The sequence below is a fragment of the Hirundo rustica genome, chromosome Z (assembly GCF_015227805.2).
Source record: "Hirundo rustica isolate bHirRus1 chromosome Z, bHirRus1.pri.v3, whole genome shotgun sequence".
Lineage (NCBI taxonomy): Eukaryota > Metazoa > Chordata > Aves > Passeriformes > Hirundinidae > Hirundo > Hirundo rustica.
In genome coordinates, this window is record NC_053488.1 from 65,622,424 (window position 1) to 65,650,130 (window position 27,707).

Genomic DNA, 27,707 nt, shown 5'->3' on the forward strand with positions numbered 1-27,707 from the left:
GTTTACACAAGAGATTCAGAAAAACAATGTGGTACATCACTAAATGGGAAACAGTATTTTTAAAGAGAGAGACAAAATCTTCCTGGCCTGCAAAGAGAAAAAAAGCCCCAGTTTCTGTAGTGACCTGGCATGATGACTGTGTAACTGTTTTCTGTACTGTTCCATCACCCAGTGGCTGGCAAGGGCCCCAGTTTAGGGGGAAAGAAATAATTCTCAGAGCACAACAGTTCACAAAGAAGTAAAGAGCATATTCCCAGTCAAACTCCTATTTTTATATTACTATAATCCAAAGCCAGGCCCTTTTCAGTTCAGTTATGTATGTGTGTAAGGTAATAAATAACCTAACACTTCCAAAAGAGGTGGGTAAATATCGCAGAACCATACTGAAATGCATGTCACCATCTTCTACCCAACTTCACACTCTGTGTAAGCCAATACACCAAAATTTGTGAATTTTGGCCTTAATTCTTGTGCATTGTTGCTTGGGGCATGTCAACAGCCATAGCCAATCAAAGACAACTAAAATGAACTTTTCTTTATAGTCTGTTTATCAGCCAGGGCTTACACAGCCTTTACAGTTCTGCTCTGACTACAAGGTTTACATAAATTTGTGCTAAACCAGTAATGTTAGTATTACCATTATTATTTTATTAGACGTGTGGGTTTCACTCTGAACATCTTTAAACTATGAGCTTTCACCTCTACTCTACTCTACCCTGAAATTTCAAATTTACCTGCACATCAGGCCTTTTAGCAGGCAGCTTCCCAACAAGTGAGAGATGGAGTCCAGGAGAGGCACTTGATGATGGGCTCTACAAGATGACACCCAAGGGACCTCTGAATGCCACATTTTTATTATAAACTACAAGTAAATCTGACAGACAAACTGTAAAGGTACAAGCAATACATCTTACACACTGTTTAACTTATGCTTTCCCCAGTTCAAGCCTGTCCTCACTCAGTTATTTGTTGTGTTCTTCCCTTCAATTCTGCACTCATGTATACACAGACATGATTTTGTGCTGGTCTCTACCTTTACACAGAGCCTCCTGGATGTTTGCACTCCATCTCCCAAATGAAATGCACCTTATTTCTTCTCTAGCTCCAGACAAGATGAATCCTTGGGGACAGCTCAGCTGGCACACAGTCCCAGAAATGGCAGGCTCCAGCCCACACCCAGGAGGGAGAACTATCACACCTGCTGGTTTCTGGAGGATGGGACAACGCTTTTCTGCAAGAGAGCAGTTGAGCATGACTTATTACTGACATACACAAAGTACACATTCAAAAAAACCTGCAAATAAGGTCATAAGGAAAATCAGTGAGAACACAAAATACACAGTCTTTTCAAGAGTCTGTAGGTGTATGAGTGCACCAAAACATTTCGACCAGATGAAACTTTGCTGCTTGGCTTTCAGTTCTGACTGAAGTAAACAACAGCCAGTTTCTTGCCCGTGCTCTTCACTGGAACAGAAACGTGGTAATTTTCATGCAGACTCACTCTATCTCACTCTCTAGATTTGCCTTTTTTTCTTCTTCTTCTCCTTCTTTTCCTTACAAATTTATCTTTCATGATTGCTTTGCAGTTGCATTTCCTTGCTTCTATGAAAACTAGACAATAACAGGAGAGAGAGAATAGAAGAGATACCTATAGCTTTCTACATCTTCTATACTCTATTTTGAAATAAGAAGTGGAGAAGAAGGATGTTCTGCTATGATCTCCTTATAGGTTAGGAATATGACACATGATTTTGCTTACTGCATTCTGAACCAAATGAAACTGGACTTGGTCTTGTCTGTGCTCAAAACAGCCAGAAAGACTGACCATAGGAAGCAGCTGAACTCTGTAAAATCAGGAAGGGCTGATGGTTGCTTAAAGATTTGAAATGGAACTTTTGAACTGTTTTATTACTAGAGTTCACTAGAGATCCTGAAGACCATTGGTATCAAAGCAAAAACCATGACGTATTTAAACAGGTTCACAAAAGCTTTTTTTCATTTTTCAGCTGTTGTTTTTAGGAATGTTATTTTCACTTTGAATATGGTGACATTAACAAAGAGGGGAAAAAAGGGATATCTCGTGAATGCAGTTAGTAAATTTTCAGTAGTTCCTTACAACAGAAAATAGGCAAACACACAAGAAAAAAGCTTCCTTATTCAGAGCCGATGAGAAGACTTGTAACTCTCTATAACTTCTCAGTGTAGAAATCAGACAGGTTTTTGCACCAAGAGAACACAAAAACCAACCCAACCCAGCTACACAAAAGGGAAACTACTGAGCTCTTAGCAATGGTTTAATAACAGGAAAGTGATTCACATTCAAAACACATTCCTTTTCTCTCCTATCCTTTCCCAAAACATGCAGCGAGTAACTGAAAACTGGTTTTTTATGCATTAAACTAATTTAAATATTCTAAGCATTCTGTGTATTTCCTGAAATATAAATGTTCAATGCTGAAATGTTTAAAAGCCCAAGCAATTAACAACTGCATTTCAATAGGAAATACAGGTCACAAACACTTCTAACACATTTGTATAGTTCAGGCAGATATTGTTGGCTCTGCAAAGTGGAATGACTCCATCAGGAAAAACTAACCCAAATGCTAAGTTTCGGTTGCTCACCACATGAAGATAACTGACAAACAGCAAGAAGATCACAAATTTTAAAAACAATATTTGTAGAGGCAAGCTGAAAGCATTAAAATGTGTATTACTCTGGGAAGAAGTAGAGAAACTGTGACACTTGTAAGCATGGAAAGCAGAGGAAGTTGCCACTCTCTGGGAAGCAAAAACAGCTGGGCCTCTTGCTTGAGACGCATCCAGCTCTATTAGAAAAATCCAAGTAGGGCACAATCCTGAAATGTCTGAGAAAAGTCAGGATAAAATTTGATATATCTAGCACAAGGGAATTTCTTTTAAGTAGGACAGGTTTTTACCAGAAAAAGCAACTGTAATAGTGTTGTATAGATTTTTTTATCTGTGCTCAACTCCAGAATTTCACCAAGCTGATCCAAAAGGCTGGAATTCATTAAGGGTAGAGGAATATCCATTACATTAGTCATGTTAATTGTGAACTAATAGCGAAGACATATTTCTAAGGAGACACAAGAGCCATATTTCAGCTGCAACCACCTGTGAGAAAACACAACACTGTACTATAATTCTCAACGTCAAAAAGAACTTAACAAGAAGATTACAAGGCAATTCATGCCTCCTTCCTTCAATCCCTTTGCCAAGACTGTTTCAGGAAAAACTGGCCAGCGGCAATCAGAAGAGTGAACTAGTAATTCTTTCAACGCTAGATGGCATCAACACCCCGGATGTCATTTGTATTTTTACCTCACTAATCCTTGAACAAAGAAAGGAGAAAAACATTTTGCAAAATTTATTAATTTTAAAGTGATTGATATTAACCTTTTGCCAATGGGTAGGAAACACAAGAATATGACTATAGAGCTTTCCTTGTTTTGTTTTTTCCCTCCAAACTGGACAAATGACAAAGCTTCCCTTTTCAGCATATACCTTGTTTGTCAGCCAGCTACAAAATACATGTAGCCTCCTCAGAAGCAGCTCATTGCTAACAAAACCTTTAATGAAAAAGACAAAAATTATAAACAAATGTAATATCCAAACCTGCACTACTTTCCAGTCTCTTGGACAGACGTGCATGACAACTGACCCTACAGAAGAGACTATAAAGAATCCAGGAAATGTTATGTTACACACGGCTGTGGTACAGTCTCAGTGAGCTAACTTGCAAACATAGCAAACTTTGCACTGATCAGTAATAAACCAAAGAGCATTCAGAAAACCAGCCAGAAGGATGCCCTGAGGTCCAAGAAATCTGTTTCAAGGTAACAGACTGAAGACAACTCCGTTTCAGTTTTCTAACAGAAGGATCTGAAATCAATAAGTTATCAATTGCAAATGCCTAAATCCAGCAGGATTTCCAGTACCTTTTATATAGCAGACTGCAAATAATAAATAATAGTTAGGAGCTATTTGGACTAAAAATAAACAGAAAATACCTCCGTGACAATAATGATCATTCAGAAAATGGGTACAAAGGGTAGCTTCAACCTTCAAGAGGAGCATACTATATCATTCTGATTTGTACCTTCCCCTGAATAAAACTCCACACATTTATATTGAAGCAGAATTTCAGCAAGCTTTTTTAAAACACCAGTCACAACAAGAAGCAGCAGAGATGCCTCCTAGCTAACACTCTTTCCTTTCTTATGATCAAAGGTAACTTTCTCACTAAATTTTTCAGACTCAGCACAAATAAAGTATTGCCATGGATAACCCAGGAATGGAGGCAATAATGCATGGTGTGAAGAAATCTTCTGATAGAGAGTAGAGCTGGATTTTATTAATCGAAATGCTAAGCTAGGAAGGATGAATTCAACTGATGAATATGGTTAATCTTCTAATTATAATATTCCAACCGGATTTCAGGGTCCCTTCCTTTTGAAGTTAATTGAAGTTTCTCCACTGATTTTAACAGAAGAAAGATTAGGATCTCTTAGCAAACTGCCTTGTTAAATTAATTCTTGTGGATTATTTTCATAACTTCAGAGAATGTACTTACAGTTAGAAATTTATGCTTGTTTCACACAAAGTCCACACTTTTAAAACTGCAATAAACCACTAAAGAAATAGCCAGAGTTTCAAGTGAAGTCACCCTACTGGCACTGCATCTGGATCTAGGTGACATATACTTCACCCTGACTTTAGCCAGCACTGGATCAGCTTCTGGATTGCTGGACTTGGACCTTGTGCCTTTTTTTTTTTTTTTTTTTCCCCCAGTCAGTGCTTGGAAGGGTTTCAACTGTATTTCATCATCTTACTTTTCAAAGTTAATTCAATACCTGCCACTAGTCCTAACCAGATAATCCTGTAATATATGGTCCTTTATTTTTGGAACAACACTACATGCCCACCTATCCCTGCACAGCTGGTATGACCTCTGAATCCTGACTCAGAGGTGCTTGGTTCCTAACTTGTGTAAACTACTATTTCCTTGCTGTGAGTCCAGCAAAAGTGACAACTGCTGCACCTTAAGTTGGCACTCACATTGCCTGGATAACATAAACTAGTCCTTGCTGGCAGATCAACTTTAGCTCTATGATGGTAACTCAAAATACTGTTCATATTCAATCCCTAGACCTACAGCTTCTATGTTTCTTGCAATACACTGTGTGACACTGTCTGACACTAACGAGACACAACAACCTTTCAGTAATCAGCAGTCCACGCTGTATTTAAATTATAATCTGTCCACTTTTTCCATTTACAAATTCCTCTGCCCTTCCCCAACTTCTAAGACCTGTATAAAACATCCACAGACAAATTCTCATTCATATCGTAGCTTCACCAGTTATTAAAATATGAAGAATTTCTCACCTGTGATGTCCAACATGTCAGAAAATGCGGTACTCTAACATGAACAGAATTAGATCAGATGCCTACCCACACACTTCGGCTCCTTTGAATCCCACTGAGAGGTTCCCTGGCAGGTGAGTTTGCTGTTTCCTTCAATTTCATAGCCTTCACTGCAGGTCACAAAACATACTGTCTTGTAGGAAATATCAGCTGTTGAACAGTTAATGTGTCCATTTTGAGGAGACCGAAGTCTGGGACATGTTCGAACTGCAAAGGGAAAAACACCAGTTCACTCTCAGCACTGAGTATCAGTACATTACTTCGCCCAGTTTTTCAGAGGTAGGAGAGATACTGTTCCATACATTAGTTACAGTAGTTTGTACACATTTAGGGAACAGAGCTAGCTAGAGTAGATTTTTTTCAAAGGCTTGATACCTTCCTCTTCCTGAAACACTCTTACATAGAATGTATGAGGTTGGGCACACACTTCCAAGCTCACATAGGTATTTGCCTAAGTTCAAACTAGCAAACTAACTATGCATCTGGTACAGTGTGTGGCCTGAGCTGGTAATGTCTATCAGTCTTCAAAACAGGACAGCTGCAGGCAAATGGAATCCTGTGAAAAAGTGTGTCTTCTTGGGAGTTTCTAGTCTCCAACAATGTCTGAGAATTTTGGGGGGATTTCAAACTGTCAGTCTGGTATGGGCTGAGTACATACCAGGGAACAGGCTAAGAGTTTATGAACAGGTTGGATGGCAGTGTCCTGATTCTCAGGAATTTTCTCAGAAACTCTGGACTGTATTCACAGAATACAGACACACATAAGCTTCAGCAAATCAGAAGAAAAGATGCTCAGCATGCTGGAGGAGACAGAGAGAGGAGGAACACAAACCGTTTATATGGCTTGTATACCAAGTCTGTGAGAAATGAAAAGGAACAAATCAGGTTGTTGCTGAGACAAAAGAGACCTTTTCAGGTGTCAGGCATGGAGAAAGCCCTGGTTACTTCTCAGCACAGAGGCTTTTGCCCTGTAATGTCTTGCAAACACTGAAAGCAGTGTGCTGCCAAGGAGAATGCAGTCCTGCGCAGGATGTATATGCAGAAAGGGAAGCAGGGAAGTGAAGAGTGATCATCAGATTGTCTTATGGTTTTACTACATAATCCTGATGCTGCAATCTAGCACAAAGGTACTCTGTAATTAAGACTGATCCCAGAAGAGATGAATGACTGTAGTAAGAAAAAAGTAACAATGTTATGACCTGGATTTACATTCTTGTGCTTCAATATTCTAACCCAAGATTTTATAGAAGAACCTCTTTCCTTTGTACTGCCTTTTCAGTGCAGATCCTTTTCAGCTAGGATGTCATGCTTCAGCATTTGTGTCCTTGATCCCCTCCAGACAAAACTCTGAACTACATTCACACTGCCTGGCCTTTGGGTCCCACAAGTAGCTAAGCTGCACACCTACAGTCTGAACATGAGTATGTGGTAGCAATGATACACCAATATCCAGCTACTGGCTTTCCAAAATGAGTGGAAAACTCTGATTTAAAACTGATCTCAGCTGAAGTTGGGAGATACTGCTCAGTATGTTCAAAAGAGGGATAAAAACACACAAGGGCAAATTTTATATTTGCTCAAAAATATAACCAAGACAACTGCAGCTCTCTAAACTCAGAGAATCACAGAATGGCTATGGTTTGAAGGGGCCCCTGGGGCATATCTAGTTCAACCTCTCTGCTCTACATTGGTCATCCTAGGGCACATTGAACAGGGTTGTGTCCAGCTTTGAATATCTCTAGAGAGGGAGACTCCGCAGCCTCTTTGGGTGGCTTGTTCCAGTGCACACATCTCTCTCACTGTAAAAAAGATCTTTCTTATACTCAGGTGGAACTTCCTGTGCATCAGTTTCTGCCCATTGCCTCTTGTTTTATTGCTTGGCACCACCAAAGAAGGGAGGGAGAGAGCCTGGCTCCCTCCTCTTCAGATCCTCAAACACATTGATAGGATCCCCTTTCAGTCTTCTCCAGGCTAAACATATCCAGCTCTCCCAGCCTCTCATACCTTCCTCACAAGAGGAACTCTGTTCTCACTTGATTGTTTTCCACAGCTGTTGTTTACCTTGCTGGCAGAAGGGCAACCTCTGGTCATAGACGCTTTCAGAGAGCTGCTTCTCTGCTGTAATTTGGGAAGCTGATTTTACCAATTAACCTCATCTTGCTCCTGCCAGGTAGGAGGCAAAACAATCTCCTCTACAAATGGACTCAAAGGGAAACCAACTTAGCAACCTCTCCTTTCTCCAGTAATTGTTTACTCTGCACATAAGTGGACACCATTAGACACCTCAGACTAATTAATGGGCATGTAGGCTGAATGCTGCCTCAAACGCAAGCCAGCTCTATAACTACCAGTAACTACACAGCCCCTGAAAGCTACAAACAACACATATAATAATGCCTTTTTCTTTAAAACAGCTATAGTGGCACCTAAGTGGAAAAAAAGTAGCAAAACTTATGTATATGGGACAAGAAAGAAGGAAAATAAGCGATCCAGATGTACCAAATTCATCTTTATATTACCTCTCTCTCAGGTAAATTTAGAGAGTAAATAAATTTACTCTCTAAAGGTATTACTACTCTTGCTCTTGCATATACACAGACATTCTTTAGGAAGTGTATTTAAAAACAATCTTGAAATGCTCATTTTGTGAGGCACTCTGAGCTTCAGAGCAGCTTCATAATATACTGAATCTTAACTCTAGTAGGGGGAGTAAGAAAAAACCATGTTTACAGCTGAATCTCTCATGCTTTATCCACAAGAAAGTAGGCTTGCTCTTTTAAGGTTTCTACAGAAGTAGAAATACCCAATCTGCAGTAAAAGAAGCAAATTCTACCAAACTCGACTATTTAGGAAGCCTGAATGAATTAAGAGCACTGACAGGGCTCTTGTCAATGTAAATGTGCCTACAGAGAAGGCAATCCCTTCTAGATGACCTGCTGTCTAGCCATTTCTTCTGGAAGGACTACATAGATGTAGTGCTCTTGCCTCCTCAAGTGTTTCAATGTTCATGCTTACAAAGAGTGTCTGAGCATGGCTCTGGCAGAAACCTGTACCTGAGCCCATGCTACCTTGGGCATGGTTCCCAGCATTAAACACCAACCCATCCTCTCATCAGTAACACATTTTCCATGACCATTTCCACAAAGCCTGTGAAAACAGCAACAATGACAGTATATTCTGCTTGCTCTGGGGTTTCTCTTAATAGTTTTTTTCTGGATTAAATATATGGTTTGCTGTTGTTTTTTTCCTGGGTCACTGTAAATTGCATGACACATATTAATCACTTTCTAATAGCACAGCAGATTTTAGCTAGCAAAAGAACTGAGGAGTATTTAATGTCAAAATCCAAAGCAGTGGAAAGGGATTTTCCTTCACTCCCCTCTTCCTAATTTATGTGATAAAATACTCTTGGGATTAACAAGACAGCTATAAACCATGCCTTTGATCTTGCTCCCTTTCACAGTCTGAGTGAATCAAGACTAGCAGATCCAGCACACACAACAGTGGGATTTTTTTTTTTTTTTTTTTTTTTTTTTTTTTTTTTTTTTTTTTTTAATTGGAAGTCTTCTGTATGATGGACAACGGTACAAACAAAGCAAAAATATATCCTTCCAATGCTTAAAAGGATATTAGCTCAACATCAAGACAGTATCTCAATGCAGACTTTTCCCTCACCTTCCAAATTACCTGTTAAAGAAAGACCACACTCCAACACCAAATAGGTGAATTTCTTAACATGCTCCAGAAAGATTTTCAGGTACTAGAATCTTCCATGTCTCCATGAAAGAGAAGATGAGGGATCCCTTCTTTGTGCCTGATGGCAGCTTTTCCCAGATTTTTTGCACAAAAGGCACCTGTGTGACAGAAGCTTTGACAGAGGCTGCTCTTTTCCAGTATCCCAGTCTGCCTGAAGCAGCATGCATCTTCAGTCTAAGTTTTAACTGCTGGAAAGTCCACAGCTTCAAGTCCTGGCACTCAAGATACCCTCATAGTGCTTGTCAGCAATCTATTTTCTATTGAAACCTTTTCCTCTTGTCACTGCAAGCTAAAAAGGAAACCTAGGAGTTCTGGGATTATTTGAAGAAAGCTTCTATAACTCTAAACTGAAGCGAACTGCTATACGAAGAATGTCCTGAGAGACTCTAGCTCAGACTCCTCCTTTCAGAACCACAAATTGTTTTTTCTTTCAGGGCTGTAGTGTTTGCTGTACTGTCATAAAGTGCTAATTCCTCCAAAGATCAATCCTGCCTTTTTCCCTGAACACAAGGCCAGGACAAGAGTTACAGAATGAGCTGATGGCTTTTTGTTTACTAGCTTCCAGTGCAGCACACTAATGTCAAGGGCATTCAACTAAAATTAAACATGCTGAACTACATCTTGTGGCTGTTGAGGAGGTAAGGCCTTCTACCTGGTTTATTTTTTTCCATTCTCTCTTTGGAAGACACACTAGGCAGATATACACGCATGGGACTGCAGTTTTCATTCTAAATCATCAAAAACCCAACCTCAGGGAGTATTGTTGTAGCAAATTCTGTGAAAACAAAACTCTGCTCCGATCAGAAAACCCAGAAATAACGTTTTTCAGGATGCTCTTTCTTGTGTCTCTTTCACACTTTTGTTTATTTCTGGCTGACAGACATCCTTTTATAGTGAACTTCTAGGGTATTGTCAGTCATTCCCTATAGAAATTCCACTCAAAATTCTTCTGAAGAACCTGCTCAAGACCCAGACTTTCCCATTTTTGGTAAGAAGAAATTGTAAGAAAGCAAAATGGAATTCTTCCATGCTAAAATCTCCCAACACCAACAGCCCTTTATGCTGAGAGTGTGGTGGATGATCTAAAACAACCAGGTGGCACAGTCTTGTTACATATTTAAATACTTGGTAGGTTCACTGGATTTATACAGTGTAGATATAAAAATTCATAGAAATTAGGTAGACAGAGGTGAAGAGAGGTTTAAGGAAGGAGACTGTATATTCACTTGCAAAAGACTGTCCATCTAGTAAATCTTGCTCTGCTTTTTATGTTGTCCTCCTTCCATTTTAGAAAGGAAGTAAACAGAGTCATTGGGGTGGCAGCCAACCTTTGGAACTTTCTTTCACACAAGGGCTAACAGGATTGGATCTGCACACCCGGCAATGTAGTGAGTAAAGAAAACCACTGGTAAGAACTAACAACAGGAAAAATACTCTTCAAACACATACCTCTGCAAGTAGCCTCTGATCCAGACCACTGCCCATTTTGTTGACAAAGTCGGATGCTACTTCCCACGAGATCAAATCCTGCTTTGCATCGGATTCCACAGGCAGCATTGAAGTAATTGTTGCAGACATTCTGGACAAAGTAACCATTTTCAGGGGGCTTCAGTTCAGGGCAGTGAACAACTAAATAATTAAACAACCACAATGAAGTGGTTACTATCTGGAGAGCAATAGGCCACTGAAGGAAAACAACCTCTTAAAATTTCTAACTCAGCTTGCACCTGGGAATTTTTGCTGGATTGGAATGACAGAGAAAATCTTGCATGCAATTTGACACATCCCTCACAGCACAAAACCACATTAAAAAATTGTCCCAGCGCTGCATTGTGCATTCCGGGGGTATTCTGCTCCTGGACGAAAACACTTACCTTCACAGGTTTGTCCTACAGCATGATATCCCTCCTGGCATGTGCAATCCTCAAGGGAGGTACTTCCAGGTGGAGAAGTATGATTCTCATCAGGACATGAGATGCAAGTGCTGATTCCACCTGGTGAACCTTCAGGCTTGTATGTTCCTGGTGGACAAGCTTTCAGCAAAAGAAAACAGAAAGGAATTCAGGACATTCACCTTCCACCAAGTTTATCTTTTTCAGGTGTGTTGCTTTACTCTTTTTACATTATTCATTTATATATTCAGTGTCACTTAGGGCAGGCGCATTCTCCACTCAAAGTACTGCAGAGTTCTCAGCAGGTTTGAACTAATGCCTACCAGACTCGGTGGAGTAATCCATAGCGACTGTCTGGGGACTGACATTAAGTCTGTGATTAATCAGCTTGAAAAGAAGCCCAGTCCCAGAAGACACATCAGATTTTCACTGACAAAACTTGTGCAGACCTTACGAAGACATTCTTGATTCAGAAGTGTAAAAAACTAGTTCAGACTTAATCCTTGCCATTCAAAACTACACAGATGTTTAATGCATACAGTTTCATAGTAAAAAGCTAATACAAGCCAGCAAAATGCCCTGCCTTTGATTTACACACTATGGTTATAAGAGATATATGATCTCTATACTAGATACACTAAAATGTGAGAGGCACAAACAATGAAGGAATTAATCAAAGCAACTACTCCTTGAAGCCTTTGCACTCATTTATATTGCGCTTCATATTTTTAATTCTGTGCACCTACACATACAAGCTTTAAAAACATTCAGGTGGTGTTTTCTAAGGTAGGGAAAATGCATGGGGAAAACGCGCCTCTCACCAGAGAATTTCAGATGGGCCTGATAGCTGAGTCGTACTGCTCTCTGTCTTGAATTATATTCTTCAGGAAATCACCTATGTTTCTTTCACAAAACATATGAATTGGGGGAATGACTAATCAACAGGTGCTGCCAAAGTGAATTTTTGACTGACCAGATTATAACTTGAAAAAAACCCACAAAGACACTTGTGCTGAAAAATGTAACTCCTAAAAAAATTTAGGGAAATATTCTGAGAAGGTTATGCAATAGAAACACTGAAACCCAGCCACAAAACTCTCAGTCCATTAACTTAACTGTCAACAAAATGGCCACAGTTTCTCCTTCAGACTGCAGATGAGGCTCCCATATTCTCCCCTCAGCCAATTTGTACCATTTGATGTAGCTCTGAATGGTATAAAGAACTGTACAGCCATAAACACACTCAAGTAAGTGACTTCTTCCTCACACAGGTTCCATGCTTGTGGAGCTGGTCTCTCCTATGGAGCTGTATTTCCTGGAGTTCAGACATCCTGGCAGCATCAACCTCTTCTTTGGTATGTATAAGACCAACTCGGTCTGTTCTGTGACTTGGATGCTAAGATACTCTGCCTCTTGTCATACTAATGAAAACCTACTGCTTTCTAGGTAACTGGGAAAAAAAATACCAAAAACAAAGGTAAAAGAAAATCCATTCTCCTTTTTCTTCACCTGTCATGAAAGAATTGACATTCATAAGCCAAGTTTTATGGAACATAATCCCCCAAAAATCAGCTAATATGAACAGGTGGCACTTTCCAGAAGGAGGATGATTTTTTGGATACCTTCCAGAGAAAATACTTTTGTTGGTTTTTCAGAAAACTTTGCATGGTTTTTTTTGAAGAAAACAACTGAGTGGCTTCCAGTTAAGAAGCAATTTTGGGTGCTGAAATTGGATTCACAAATTTGTATTTTAAATATACTTTTAAAGAGACAATGACCATGTCTATTCAGTTAGGAATATAAGTACAAAATAAAACATTTCAGGAAGGAAATTGGGAAAAAAACTAATTAGATTTAGAGAAGAGAGCTTTTAATTTTTGTTTTGGGATTTTCAGAAAAGTATTGGGAAAAATATTCCCTTTTATATAATTCACCTGTTCTTCCTATCCAAGACAATCCCCTTGGATTTCTACTGCTTCCTTCCTCTGTTCAGTACAGAAATTCCCACCTTGGACATCACATGTCTCTGAAATATTCTCTACTGCTTCAGATGATCAGAGTATCAGAGGCATTACTCTGAAATCTCTGAAATATTTCCATCTGGCACTCTGTGAAGGTCTCTGTGCATCCTTTTTAAAACTGTATCCAGCACAAAGTGATGAAGTGCATCCAAGAGGAGACAGGAAAGAGTGAAAATTAAGCATCACAGGGAACCTGCTCTATGGCAGAGCTGCCCTCCATATGCCAGCTGAAGTAAATTAGCCTCTTTTTTTTTTTTCCCATGTATGGCATATAAAATGACACCTAAATTAGGTGTTTCATTTCAAAAAATCCCTCCCCACCACCAACCAATAAACCCCCCACCTAATTTCTCTCTTCTTTCAACCTCGCCTTAAATAAAAAAAAACAGCTGCAAATTTTTCTTTCAGTTTTGAGAACTATGGGATAACAGTAATCACTCATTCTGTGTTGTGAGCATTTTTAACAATAAATCCAGTAATTTGCATAGAGCTTTGAATAAGTCTGGCTTTGAAGAAAATGACTAATTCTGAAATCACACTTACAATTTGCTCTTTCCAGTCAAGCAGCAGGAGGTAAATAACACTGTTAAAATAGTTAATAATGTCTCTACAGAGAAAAACATGTTTTCCCAAATGTCGTCATTCTTTTTGTATGCTTCAAATGCTTATCACTGCCTTTACAGAAAGTTGAACTATATCCTAACTTGGCATTTTATGCAGAATTTTTCAAGTCTGAATCCTCGCTCATTGATCCCACATATGCCCTAGACGTATAGACATATTCAAAATACAAAACTCCACACAAGTTTCCTTCAGAATCTTTTCCAGAAAGCACTGGCTTACAGAGATATTTCCAAGTGTGTGAGATCATGCAGCCTATCCTGAGATGTCAAAGAGATGGTTTAGGAATACAGCATAAGCACACGGCGCATTTCAATCATTTCCATAACAGTCAGAGAGGCTACCCTGGCCACAGCTCATGGTAAAACCATCCAAAATCAGCTGTGGATGAGCAGCTGCTCTAGACTGTCCACAACTGACCCAGCTAGACTCCAGCAAACCCATCCCAGCCAGCACTACAGCATGACCAAAGTCTATACTCAGTGATGGATGAAAAGCTAAGACAGAGCTTAAGCAGCAAGCACATCTGAAGAGCACATGTGGCTCAATCCATGACTGATCATACAGTCAGGAATCTCCTAGGATCAAGCAGCACCAAATTTCATTCTAGTCACCTGTATGCATTCACCAACTCTGTACCAGCAAAAAACTGACAACAGGGAAAGATCATACTCTTTAGTGCTAATCTGTAAAAACAATTAAATTTTTTTTCAATATTTGCTTCCCCTTACCAGCAATGTCAGGGTGTAAAAAGCCTCAAAGCATGTGTGAATAAACCTCAGTGTAAATAAGCACTATCAAGAAAGACAAAAAGAGGCAATTTAAAAATGGGAAAACGATTTTAACAGTATCAGCCTCTAGAGAGAGAGGAAACTCATGTGAACATTGCATACTTGAACTCCTCAACAAAAGATGTGGATTTCTATATTTCTCTACCCAGAAGTGAGGGGAGGAGCAAGGAAATGCTTTTTGTTTACTGTAATTTTTCTCTTGAGACCAGAATAGTGAAACACTGAGCTACAACAGAGGATCACCTCTTTGTTAGAGGATATCTGGAAGCAGGGATTAGTGTGCTAACTCAGACAAGCACAAGGCCCAAATTCCCCAAGCACAAAAAAATAGCTCATATAGAAGTTGTCATCAACAACCTGCTTTCAAATAGTGATAGCTATTAATCAACAATTCACATGCAGATTCTCTTGTCCATAGTAATGACCGTGCAATAACTTTCTGACCAGAAATGATAATGAAGTAATACATGGTTATTTCAGCATGCCTCGTGCATTTTCCACCTCATGTATGTCCTTCTAGGGTATATAACTAACTGAAAATTTGTAAGAAAATCGAGCGTGTTTCTTCTGCTATTGAACATTACTGGGCTTGATGACATGTTGGGCCACCAATGGAATGCACTTTCTTACTAGTACTTATATTGCACATAGAAAAGAAATCACTAGAAAAGAAAGCTAGAAAAAGCTATTCTGCTAGAAATAAAGACCCACAGGGCAGACATAAAAATATTTCAGTCAACTAACCATACTGACAGCACAACTATATGTCAAGATGTTGTTTGAAGCTAAACAATGAACACAGAATGTTAGAAAAGGTCATTAAAAAATTACAGAACAGACTTTCAAATTCAGTAGGAATTCTGTTCGGCCTTCCTACAATTATGAAATAACTAACATTTCAATCTTCACACAAGAATTTAATACTGTAAAAGTGACAAGAATAACAAGGGTTTATTTCAGAGATTCACCAAACAATTAATATGTATTATCCAGTTTGGCTTTTTTAAAACCACAAATACTAAAGCCATCAGCAAAGTTAGGCCAACTAGCATTGAACCCCCATAATGGCATAAAGACTCCAGTCTGGACTTAAACAGGTGGAGATCATGGGACAAAGGATACTTCTACTCTGTGACACAGGATCACAATTCCTCCTCTAAATGTACAAGTACAAATTTTAAGGGTAAACATTTCTGCCTTAAAAATGTAAAACTTTCAAAATCCTGGGAGAAGAGGCAAACTCAATTTTCTCTCCAACAAGTCTAGTGCTCTAAGTCACTGAAATGGAATTATTCTTTAATTATCCCAGTGGTAAGAGAGAGAAGACTCAAACTCCACACATTTCAAAGATTAATTTGAGGGATTTTGTATTTTTCCTCAATGTATAATTTCTCCCAATAACTGCCTTTACTAAGTAATCCCTGGCATGAACCATTTTTTTCACACTTTATGCTAATGAAGGATCTGATTAAGGATTATCTTTTGTGGGATATGGCAGGAATCAGCTAGGCAATATCCTGCTCTCTTCTGCATCAACCTGAGCTCTATTGATACAAAGCTACTCTGATGACTGTAGTCCATAATTCTCATTATTTCCCCAAAAGTGCAAAGCCTAAATGAAATGACATGTTGATGCAAATCTCCAATAGTCTTTATAACACAGCCTCCAAATGTCTTTAGTGAGGAAAGAAAGCCTAGTTTGCCATTTAATCAAGTCGTGTTTATGATACTGTAATTATTTTTATGACACTGATTGCACAGATAGGTACCCAACAGATCTGTCCCAGAATCACAGTACACCATGAATACCTGTTCTTACTTGGTTTCCTGGTGCCCACTAAAAATGATGGAACCCATAGGTTACAGAATCTCCAAACAATGGATGTGGAGATTCTTAGTTGTGCGGATCTCAGACCTGACATATGCTTCCTTCCATTTCTAGTAATTTCTTGGAAGTTATGTGGAAGATCCACAATCAAAACCTCAAATTAATAAACCTCACATTTATGTCCTTGGAGAACTGGAGTCTGAAACTGTGGGTTCTCCCTTTCTCTCCTTTACTTCACCTATGATTGTTATGCCTTGGCAACAGTGAAAAAAAAGAAAAAAGGAAAAAAAAACCTTCATGTGTGTGAAAGAAGTGCTCTGGTAGCTGCATTTGTCATTACTCATGTTTTAAATCTGCCACCATAAATAGGTCTGACTATAAAACTTAGTTATTTTACTAAATGGGAATGAAAACTTTAATAATTAAGGATATAAGGAGAAATTACAGTACACTATTGTACTACACCTTTCTGCTTTCATATCTGCATCTCCCAACACGACAAAAGACTGCCTGATCAGATTTCTCCAAGGGCCAAGCACATCCTTGCTTGGAAGCAGCAGTAGGAAGGGGTTACTGTGAATTTCTTTTAGCAATAACCTGACAAATAAAATTCACTATAGAAGGACAAGCCATGGTGTCATGTAGGAAATGGAGACACCCATTCCACAACAAGCAGTCAAAGACTTCCTGACACCTTCATACTTACTGCTGCAGCAGACGATGTGTTTGGGATGTCCTGCAGTACTAACGTACAGTGTTGCTCAAACTCCCTCCAGCCTCCAAAACTCCTGCTGCTGCTGCTGCACACTTAAAGTGTGAGTGAGCTCTGCAATGGAAGAATGTGAACAACATGGGAGGCCAGAGCTGCATGGAACTCCCTAGCCCTCTGGCATCTCTGTGTAATTCACAGTGACATCTCTTGACTTTTGCTGCAACCATTTTATGAGACATTCTCAGTTTGGGCCAGCAGGATTACAGACCATCACGGCCTCTAAAGTATATTTTACTGGACCTGCACAGGGAGATCTTTAAGCTTACTTCTCGAAGACTTTCTACTCGATGGATCTCTATTGTAGAGATTACTTTCAGAAATTACAGCTTTTGTTGTCACATTTGTTATCTAGGAAGGTGTTTTTTCTTAATATCTTCTATATGGTAGGTTTGTCAGGTGGCCCTCATTGTGATTATGAAATGCCTTCAGAAAGATAAGGAAAAACAAATCTAAACTTTTGGCAGATACAGTAATCTACCTTTCTGCAGTTTGCAACATGCAAGATGCTACCAAAAAACCCAACCAACCAACCAACCAACCAACCAAAAAAACCCCAAAAAACAAACCAACAAACAAAAAACCCCTGCAAAACTAAAACCAACCAACCAACAAAAAAAAACGAGGCAGAAGCATGCTAGGATTACAAATAGGCAATGATGAAAAGGCTTTTTTAGTTAAACCCTTGACATGTACGACTTGTAACTAAGACTGCAAAGGAAAACCCTGAGCTTGCATTTATGTGCAGTGATAGGGAAAGATTTCTAAGTCATATCATGTTCTCCAGCTCTTTAATATCTGCTATTATCCTCAGTATGTGCTCCGCATTAATTTCAGATGGCATTGAACATGCTCATCCATCTGCTCTTTATCAGTATTTTTAAGCACCCTTCTCAAATCAACATGATTAGCAATTTAACAAGCTAGATGTCTCTGTTCCTATTTGATGTATTTTCCTCCATCTCCTTAGTAGTTCTACAGATTTCCTCTCAAGCAAAGGCAGCAGGCTGAAACAATTCAGAAGTTTAGGTGTGTCTATATGATACATAGGGGATGGTTCATTCAAACCTTACAGATGAGGTTACAGACAGCAAAATTGAAATATTCCACTGCCAAGTAGCCTGCAGAATTTCCCATGACACTTTGAGATGATTTAGCTCTAGATTTTAAGCACTTAAAATAGTCATAACAAACTTAGAGAAGAAAAAAATTTTTCTTGATAAAAATGAGTATCTTTGGTCCCCTCTGATGGGGCAGAAGATGTTGTCTGGAAGGAGATCCAGTCCTTGGGTGAGCATCCCATCCTAGTACTGCAAGCATCCACAATGTGGAGAACAATCTGCCTGCTTGAAGGATATAAGTCCAGGAGGCATCACAGATTGTAAAAGTAAGGATGTCAATGAGAATCTTCTCCACAGGGAGGTCTGGCTGTGCTGAGCATCTCTGGGTGGGCCTGGAGGCATCACATTTACACAGGATTATTGCAAAGCAATGACTCTGAATGCAAAACCCTCTCCTTGGTCATAGCAGCAGTATTGAGAACATACAGGAAACCCATTTATGCCCACTTTTAAAACTTTTTTTTAAGAAGCAGACCAACTATTACATATTAAAATCACAGTGAGTGACTGTGGTGGCTAACAGCTGGCCTGTCAGCCTCACAGTTATAAATAATCCTAATTATAACTTCATAACTGCTATGTAACTAATTCTGTAAGTACCTTGGTTACATAACTGGACCAGTTTGGGCCACAGGGGATGCGGGCAGCCACTGGCCAGTTAGTTGGGTGGCAACTGGTTCGGCCCATCAGAGCTGACCGCGTGGACTTGGAAACTGCGTAAGGGAAACCACGCTCCATAAAAATCAGCTATTGCTGCACGGGCCACATCTGCCTCTGTGCGACAAGCGCCTTAAACAGATTCACCCCTGAACCACACCTGCATTGCGAGGACACAGAGCTGTGAGAGGTGTTTTAAATGTTTCACAATCATATAAATAAAGACTGCTGATAGGGATTACTATACATACAAGAGAACGTAACTTCTCTTTTTATTTCAATGCATGTGGCTTACTTAAGAAAAACAAATCCTGATTCCATGCACTGTATTGTAACTTCAAAGGAGGTTTACCTATGCCTCGTTCGAACCACAAAATCACAAGATAGATCCTGACAACTTGTGCAATATCTGTATACAAAAGTGACATTCAGCTACTGAGATGAAGCTCTTTCGGTTTAAGTCTCAGTGCATTTTATACAGTTACAGGTCTGCTGTTTGCATGGACATAAAATCCAGCCTTGGTGATACATTGGAGGAGATGCCCAAACATATACACGCCTATCAGCTACAGATATCAGTTCATGCCAGCACTTCTGATTTTTAGAACTTGAATATTGATTTATGTCCTCGTGTCCCCATGTATTTCTAGAAGTCATCATGTTAAAAGAGTAAAACTAATTCCAAGATGACAAAAAATTCTTTCTGGGAAATGAACTCAGTTAATATTTTTAAGTTTGCTATGCAAATTAAGATTATGTATGAATTTATTTACATGCAAGAGAAGCGTTTTTTTGGTCTAAAACTTCATACAGAGTGAGACCCTTATACAAAAGGGGAAATAAATTGTGAAAATGCTTTGCTTGGGCCGGAACTGCTATACAGTAGGCTTCTCTGGACACAGTCTTTATCACAATCACAGACACACATTCCTCAGCAAACCTTGATCACTTCTGATGTGATAGCACATGCTACTCTAAAGAGCGCTGTTCTAAGTGTCCTGGATAGCATCCTGCTATTTAAACATATAAACACTGAAAAAGAGATTTGCCATCCTGTACTATCTGCACTTGTTTGCCATTTTTGTATCATTGCTGTGAAGTTGCATGTTCATTTTTAGAACAGCAAATTCAAAAAAACCCCAAAAACAGACTGAGTGATGCAAAGAAAACTCCATTAAAGAGAATCCAAATATTTTGTTTCATTTCTGCTACACATAGTTGAGCAAATACCTGTTTGAGAGACCTAGTATCTCTCTTGTCTGGAGGCACTGGAAGCCCAGGGGTCTCTAGGCCTGGTCTAACCATTGTATCACGCAACAAATAACTCTACTTGTCCTTTCATCCTTTCACAAAGGGTTCTGGGTCAAGACAGAAAAGGGAAGGGCTAGAAAAGGACACATTTGCACCACTACATCACCTATCTCCCTAATAAGAAGGACAAATAATCAGCAACTAGGTGCCTAAAGAGCTAAAATTATCCCTAGGCCAGATTCCAAGTGATAGTTGTTAGATATGGAAGAGTGGAAAAGCTCCCCTGGGCTGCAGACTATGCTGCTCAGCTAACTGCTGCGTAACCTAGAGGCACACACTGGGAAACAAGAAATAGACTTCCTTTATCCACTGCTTTAAAAAGGGACTACTTGGCAAGAGAGAACTCTGAGCTGGGATGAAAAAACTCATTCTTTAACAACTAATGTGCTACACCCAGAGGAATCTGGACAGCAGTGAGAATCTCCACTGCCTGAGACCCCTGGGACTTGCTGAAATTACCACAATCTCAGCACAGTCTGCACTTTTTTCCAGAAGCAAGAAGCAAGAGTCTCATGTTACAGCTAACTCAACACATCACCTTCTCCTGGGATTGCTCAATTTAACAAAATAAGGGAGAAGGGTTTAGAAGGTGACAAAGCATGCACCCCAAGCTTCACAGCACTGATAGGTTACTGCAGTGAAGAACATGACTGGCGGTTCAATATCCATTTCCACTATGTTCACCAACTCAGCAACGTGAACAGTTTTATGTTCAGTGATTCTTGGGACTTAATAACATAACTAAAAATTACTCTCTGCTCAAACTCAATGAGCTAACTTGCTTTCCTGAGAAAAGCAAGTTGTGTAGGGAATCCAGGAATAGTCAAGAGACTCTACATTCTCAGATTTTCTCATTCTCATTGATACAAAAAATTGTGATTTTTCTCTCCTGCAAAATATTAACAGAGCCCTATATGCTCCTGAATAATTTTACTAGTCTAATATGAAATACTCCTTTTCTGCTGTTGCCTCTAACACCCACTCCCAACAGCTTCTGGCGCATAGATCCTGGACTTAAAAAAAACCCCAAACACCTAACAAAAAAAACCCCCAAAATAAAAATAAACAAAACAGAACAACCCTAAAAATACCTGGTTTTGCCTCCTTCCTCTGCAGATCAGAGTAGTTTCAGCGTTCAGTCACAGATGGGGAATGCAGCAAGTTAAAGTTATTATAAACAGGAAAGAGAAGCTATTTCTGCCAGACCCTCAATAAACTGTCACTACCGCATTAGGTGCCAAACTTGGCCTCTTTTCCACATCCCTTATTTTTATCATTAAATGTACTTTTCAACAACAGTGATTATACTCAAGTAGCATTTCTAAGCACTGAAGATATAGCACATGACTGTGCAGATGGAGAACATATGTCACTATTTCCATGTTTATTTACTTAGCAGCCCCAGAGTAGGAAACAGAGTTTTTAGTTAACTTATGATGGCTGGAGCACATGCAATGGCTCAGGCCAGTAATCAGGACATAAAAAGTGGTGGTTTTGCCAATTTTTTTTTTTTTTTACATATTGAGAAACTAGCCCAACTGCCCCTGCACAGAGTTCAGTAAGCTGTTGTAATCTTGATGTTATAGTTCCTACCTAATTCCTGGAATCACTACTGATACTCATGATTTACCGTGAAAATTGCCATAAATCCCATTCTCCATTCCTCAAGCAAAACTCTTATGGAAACTGACAGGATTCCCTGAATTCTTTTAATAGTATCCAAATATGTATATCAAAATAAAGTCTTGTTTATGGAAAGCAAGAGCACTGAGATAACAATTAAATCAGTATGCTCATTACTAACTGCTGCTTGCTCAAGAAACATTTGGAAAACACACTGCTTCTCACTTCATTTTCCCCAATTGTCCTTGTCCTCCCCCATTCATTCCTTTGTAAGATATAAAAGATGTCCTTAAGAACAAATCTGACCCTTGGTAAAGCAGTCTATACTGCACGAAGGTCACTTCAGCTCTGAACTGAAGAAAGGATTTTTAAATACTAAGTCCTCTGGCAGTCAACAAAGTGAACATTACTGCTGCAAAGGCTATGGTAAAAGGGATGAAGGATAAAAAAGATTATGTTGCAGTACCTTAACCAAATACACAGCCTCAGGCCTCAGTCCAGCACAGCTTCCTCATGTGAAGAACTGCCTAAAACATTTCTGAACCATGCTCTTCATCCCCCACCAGACAGCCACTCTTCAAAGACCTAATTTTCTGCAATGCAGGGGCTCTCCCATGAAGAAGCAATCTCAGGGAAGTGACTCTTGCATTTCTAAGACCCCTTTCTGCTATCAGTATTGACAAAAAGTGCTAAAGTAGCACCTATAAGATCCAAGGAGTTTAATGAAGGCCAATTGATTAAACTAGAATTAAACTGCAGCAGCTGCCAGAAAGGGAGCAGGGAAACACCAGAGTGAAGTTGTCTCAAGAACTGTCATGTTCCCATCCTCCCTGCATGTGTAAGTGAATCTGTACCCTGTTTCCCACTTCTCCATCCCCTTCTCCCTTTCACAGGTAATTTTTCCACCCTGAAAAGGCAGAAAAATTTGTTCTCATTCTAAAGGGCAGCAAGATTCTTTGCATGTTTTGGGAGAAAAAAGGCCTGCCACACTTCCAGTCCTACCTTCTCCTTTAAATATATGCTCTCTTCCTAAGCTCTTTTGCCATAAACATGACCATACACATCTTCGGGGATGGAGAATAAGAAGGATGGAACACTCTAAACTGCAATCTGAAGGAAAAAAGAAAAAAAAAAGAAAAAAAAAAAGAAAAAAAAAGGAAAGGAAAAAAAAAAAGGTAAGCAGCAATCATGATTAAACTGCTCAACTGCTCAATGGACCAAGTCTTGAAATTATCAAGCCACAGTTTTAGCTAGAAAATAAATTTCTAAATAACACTTGATTCCAAATAGTTAACTTCACAACATAATTAATGCTACCTAAAAACATCCCAGGTTTTCCTGAGATGGAGCCAAGTTCTATGCTAGTTTCTTATACTTTTGCAGACTGTGCACCAGTGAGGGGTGCAAGTGAAATTTTATAAACCGCCTCTCTGATTACGAATGCATGAGGCACTGCATTTTCTATTTCAATGCGGGAGGCTTCCCTGAAATTACCTTAAAATAATGAGAATAAATCAATCTCTAACATCATTGAGACTGAAATTTAGGATGCTACAGAAAGCTTTGTGAAACATCACTTCATAGACCTTGAACTTATTACTTTTAATACCTGCTTGTGCTACAGCCTTGAGGCAACAACCAGACACCAGCTGTAATCCATCACCTCAGTCTGGAGGGACAGGTAGGTAAAAACAAGCAGGGGAACAAGAAGGCAACAAGGGCCTTCTCACAGTCTCTCACAGTGCAAAGTTGCCTCCTTGTCTGTGACAGAGGGAAAGGTGCCCAGCAGTCGATGATGAAGTGCTGTTGATGGTGAAGCACTCTCAGGGGAGGGAAGACAGCAGAATCCTGGAGGCTGGCAAGGCCTCTTTTTTTTAGCTGGAATTCGATGGCATACAAACTGTGCTCTTGGGGCCACAGTATAGCTCATTACTGCTTCTAGGCCAAACTCCTCTGGCACTTCAGCTGGGACAGCCATTATCACAAGTGAGTTTTAGGCCCTTCACTATGAGAAAGACACTGTGGTACTGAAGTGTGCCCCAAGAAGGGTAGCAAAGATACAAAAGGGTCTAGAGCACAAACAGCTGAGTGAGCTGGGGATGTTTAGCCAGGAGAAAAGGAGGCTGAGAGGAGGAACATTATTGCTGCCTACAACTCCTGAAAGGAGGTTGTAGCCAGGTGTGGGTCAACATCTTCTAAGTAGCAAATTATAGGCTGAAAGGAAACAGCCTCAAATTGCACCAGGGGAAGTTTAGGTTGGATATTAGGAAAAATTTCTTCATCAAAAGGTAAAGAAGGTCAAACACTGGAAGAGACTGTCTAGAAAAGTGGTGGAGTCATCAAACCTGGAGGTATTACTACACGTGTAGGAATGGTACTTAGGGACGTGGTTAAGAGATGCACATGGCAGTGTTAGATTAATGGTCAGAATCAATGATCTTAGTGGTCATTTCCAACCTCAACAGTTCTACGATTCTATGAGTATTGAAAAGGAGTATCGCTGCTAAGTAGTGAAAAAGATAGGTACGAAGGGAACCCCCAGTTCCTGTTACACTAAAGACATACTGGCAGACGGTCCCTCAGTGTCTGAAGCAATGACTGAGATCCTTCTCAGTCAAAATTTTGTGATCACATTACTTGTGTGTTCTCAGGGGTTTAGACTGTGAGCACAAGGTGAGCTACTGGTTGACTTAAAAAGCCATACATGAATGCTGCTTGGTTACTCCCACTGATGAAGTCAAGTGACTAATGAAAACTAAGTGCCCTTGCCTTTGTGCCATGACCTAGTCAGAACCCCTGTGCTGCCACTGGGACAATTTTTTAGTGTTTTTGGACAACCAGAAAGAATATGGGTGCTCGTGAAGTGCCATGTTTTAAAAAAGGTATTGCATTTCATAAGGCATTCTGAATTTCCATTCAGAAATAAAAGAGATCAAAATTTATGTATGTGTTTTACTCTGCTACAATTCACAATGACATAAAAACTCAAATGAAGGGATTTGCAAGTGATAGCATATTTTGATACAAAGTTAAGGCAAAGGCTTAGGTTCTAAAATGAGGGAAACATTTGCATTTCATGTGATATTCTTTGCCAAGCTGACAACAGAAATAGGCCTAAAGGATTGGAATATGTTTAGGTATACATACTAATGCCTCTGTGAGATAGAAAATAATGCAAGTCCAAAAGAAACACCAGCTTAACAAAATGCAGTTCTTCTGGTACATGACTATGAGGCTTGGCAAGCACTACTTATATCCTTTGCTGACACCATGGCTCCTCAGAACAAGGCTACTCAGCCTCCCTCTTTCCTCTTCTGTCTTTTTCTTTTAGAAAACTCTAGTCCCACGAACTGAGTTACTTGACTGACTTTTGCAGTATTTCATACTCCTGCAAGAAATCCCCTCTTCCACACCTTCTTTCTTGAGACTCAAGGCATCACTGTGTCATATGGGTAAGAGATGTAGGAAATGTAGACTAGTTACCTCCTGCATTTAAAGCTTCTAGAGCGCCTCCACACTGGACTGGACTTACCAGTGAGCATATAGAGTGTTGCTGATGTCAGATGCACTGGTCTTGACTCTATGATGCTAAAGTTATTGCAGAAGGCTTTAGCCTGGCAATACTGGCAGGCCTGTCAAAAACACTGGCATTCCCATGCCTGCACAGGCTTCATGGTACGTTCTGAAGTCAGCAGGTGGGCAATGCGTGAAATGAGGAATAGAAAGAGAAAACACAGTAACAGGCAGCATTTTCTTCCAGAGCTCCAGATATTTTTATACATTTACACACATAAAAAGATAGGCCTTTAAATTAATGGGGCTTAGAGTATTCCCAGCCCATCATGCAGGTGCTACTGTGTTCCACCAGAATACTGCCTCTATCTCTATACAGTTTTTAATTTCCAGATATGAGTTGTTCTAGGGGAACACAGTGAGAATGTAGCAAGAACTTTTCTGCCATAAAACCAAAAATGTGGAGCTGACATGGAGTCTGACAATAGTCAGAGCAATGCTATGCTCTCAATTAATTGTGAAGTAATAACCAACCAAGTTGGAGTTAATGGCAATAATCAGTGGGAAAAAAAAGAAAAAAAAACAACAAAAAAACAAACAAAAAAACCAAAACCAAACAACAACAAACCCCCAAACAAAATAACAAAAACAAACAAACAACCCCCCCCCCCGCAAAACCCAAAAAAACCCCAAACACAAAAACCAAAAAAACCGCAGTACTAGCAGTACTAGTAGCCTCAATGTACAAAAATTCTCATACTTTATCTTCTGGAATTTTTGTTTGAGAATCAAACCACATGCCACAAGGAGATGGAAATTTTGCATGGATACTTACTAGCATTTACAAGGGAACACCCTTTCTTTTAACTCTTTTGGGGCAAAAGTTACACACCCCCCCCCCCCCCCTTTTTTTTTTTTTTTTTTTTTTTTTTTTTTTTTTTTTTTTTTTCCCCTGTCCTTAGAATGTTTCTTTTGATGTCAGAGGGAAAAACCCCCAGCAGATTTTGTTAATCACCAGGAGAAGGAGTTGGTTCTTAGGTAGTTATAATAAGCACAGGTCTCCATAAAATCAGTGCATCTGCTTATACTGAGACATAACTTTAAAGAGTTAAGATTTTAGCTAAGGGTTAGAAGCAATTTATATTGATCAAAATATAAGTTAGATTAGTAAATGGTAGGTTAATGATTATTAGATGCCCAAGCTAGAGCTAACTGTTGTATTACGAGCTTGTTTATAGAAAAGTGGAGTAAGTGAACCGTCATAAGGACAGATTGAAACCACTAAAAACAATGGCCAGCACCTGGACTTGGTATCAATCAATCACGAAGCAGGGGACCTTGGACAGTGCCAGAGGGTCACAGAGACTTGATGAAGACTCTCCTGACTTCATCCTTTGAGACCACTGACCCAATTCGAGACCACCGACCCAATTCAAGAGAAGAACTGCGCACGCGTGAAGGACAGATAGCCTCATTTTAATAGAGAGCGGGGATGGGAGGTGCTGGGGTTATGCATATGTATTGTATGTAAGATCTTGGAAAATAAATAGAGAGCACAGAACCTTGTTCAGGGTGGCCACACCTTTTGGAGATGACTCCCGTGCCGCCTGCTGGTGAATAAACATACCACTTTCTAACTTTAACTAGTTAGAGGGTCTTTGTCTGTGCTATATCGGTTTTCAGTGACTCAATTTGATGAGCCAGGCAGGAGAAGGTCCTGCTCGGCTGTGAGACCAGCTTGGGTGAGGACCCCCTCAGGGCGCCCCCAGGATATTCCTGGAAGAGTGGGCTCCACTGCCCGACCTGTTCATCCAGCAGCAGACAAGAACTCCTGACTACTAAAACTCTGGACAAAAAGGTATGTTTATACTTGAAAAATAGGTACCTTTTTGGAATAGGCGGTTGGTAAGACACTGAGAGACGTCTCGTGCACAACGCATGCCTAAGTTGTGACAGCTCTGCAGAGCCTGGTTTGGCTTGGTTTGGTTTGGTAACCCATGTCCCACGGTGGGGAGCAGCAACCGGTTTTTGTTATGCCTTGATAATCTGTGTCCTGTGGTGGGGACAACAGCGGCAGTAGGACAACCAGTTTTGTTGACAGTTTGTGGTTTAAAGGTACCTTGGTCATCCATAATTCGAGCGGCTAGCCTGAGTTTTAGGATGCAAAGGGTCCCGTCGTGGGTCACAGAAAATCCTGATTGCGGCTCCGCGTGCGCCGGCTGTGTGTGTGTGTGTGTGTGTGTAGTGTGCACAGATTTGTGTTTTGTGGGTTTGCGTGTCTAGGCTGTGGAAGAATTATTGGTGCACCGTGTATGTTGTGTTTTGTAAGAGTTTGTGTTGTAAGTGATTTGACCTGTAA

The 27,707-nt window shown here is 39.8% G+C and overlaps 1 protein-coding gene across 1 annotated transcript in view; it reads right to left on the reverse strand.

Moving 5' to 3' along the window:
• Window positions 1–27,707, reverse strand: part of SVEP1 (sushi, von Willebrand factor type A, EGF and pentraxin domain containing 1) — a 126,377-nt gene that overhangs the window by 68,930 nt on the left and 29,740 nt on the right. The window contains exons 4-7 of the mRNA XM_040089292.2: window positions 11,076–11,234; window positions 10,651–10,830; window positions 5,473–5,652; window positions 1,034–1,231 (exon numbers count right to left, since the gene is read on the reverse strand). Coding sequence (XP_039945226.1) covers window positions 1,034–1,231; window positions 5,473–5,652; window positions 10,651–10,830; window positions 11,076–11,234 — 717 coding nt within the window. The remainder of the gene's footprint in view (window positions 1–1,033; window positions 1,232–5,472; window positions 5,653–10,650; window positions 10,831–11,075; window positions 11,235–27,707) is intronic.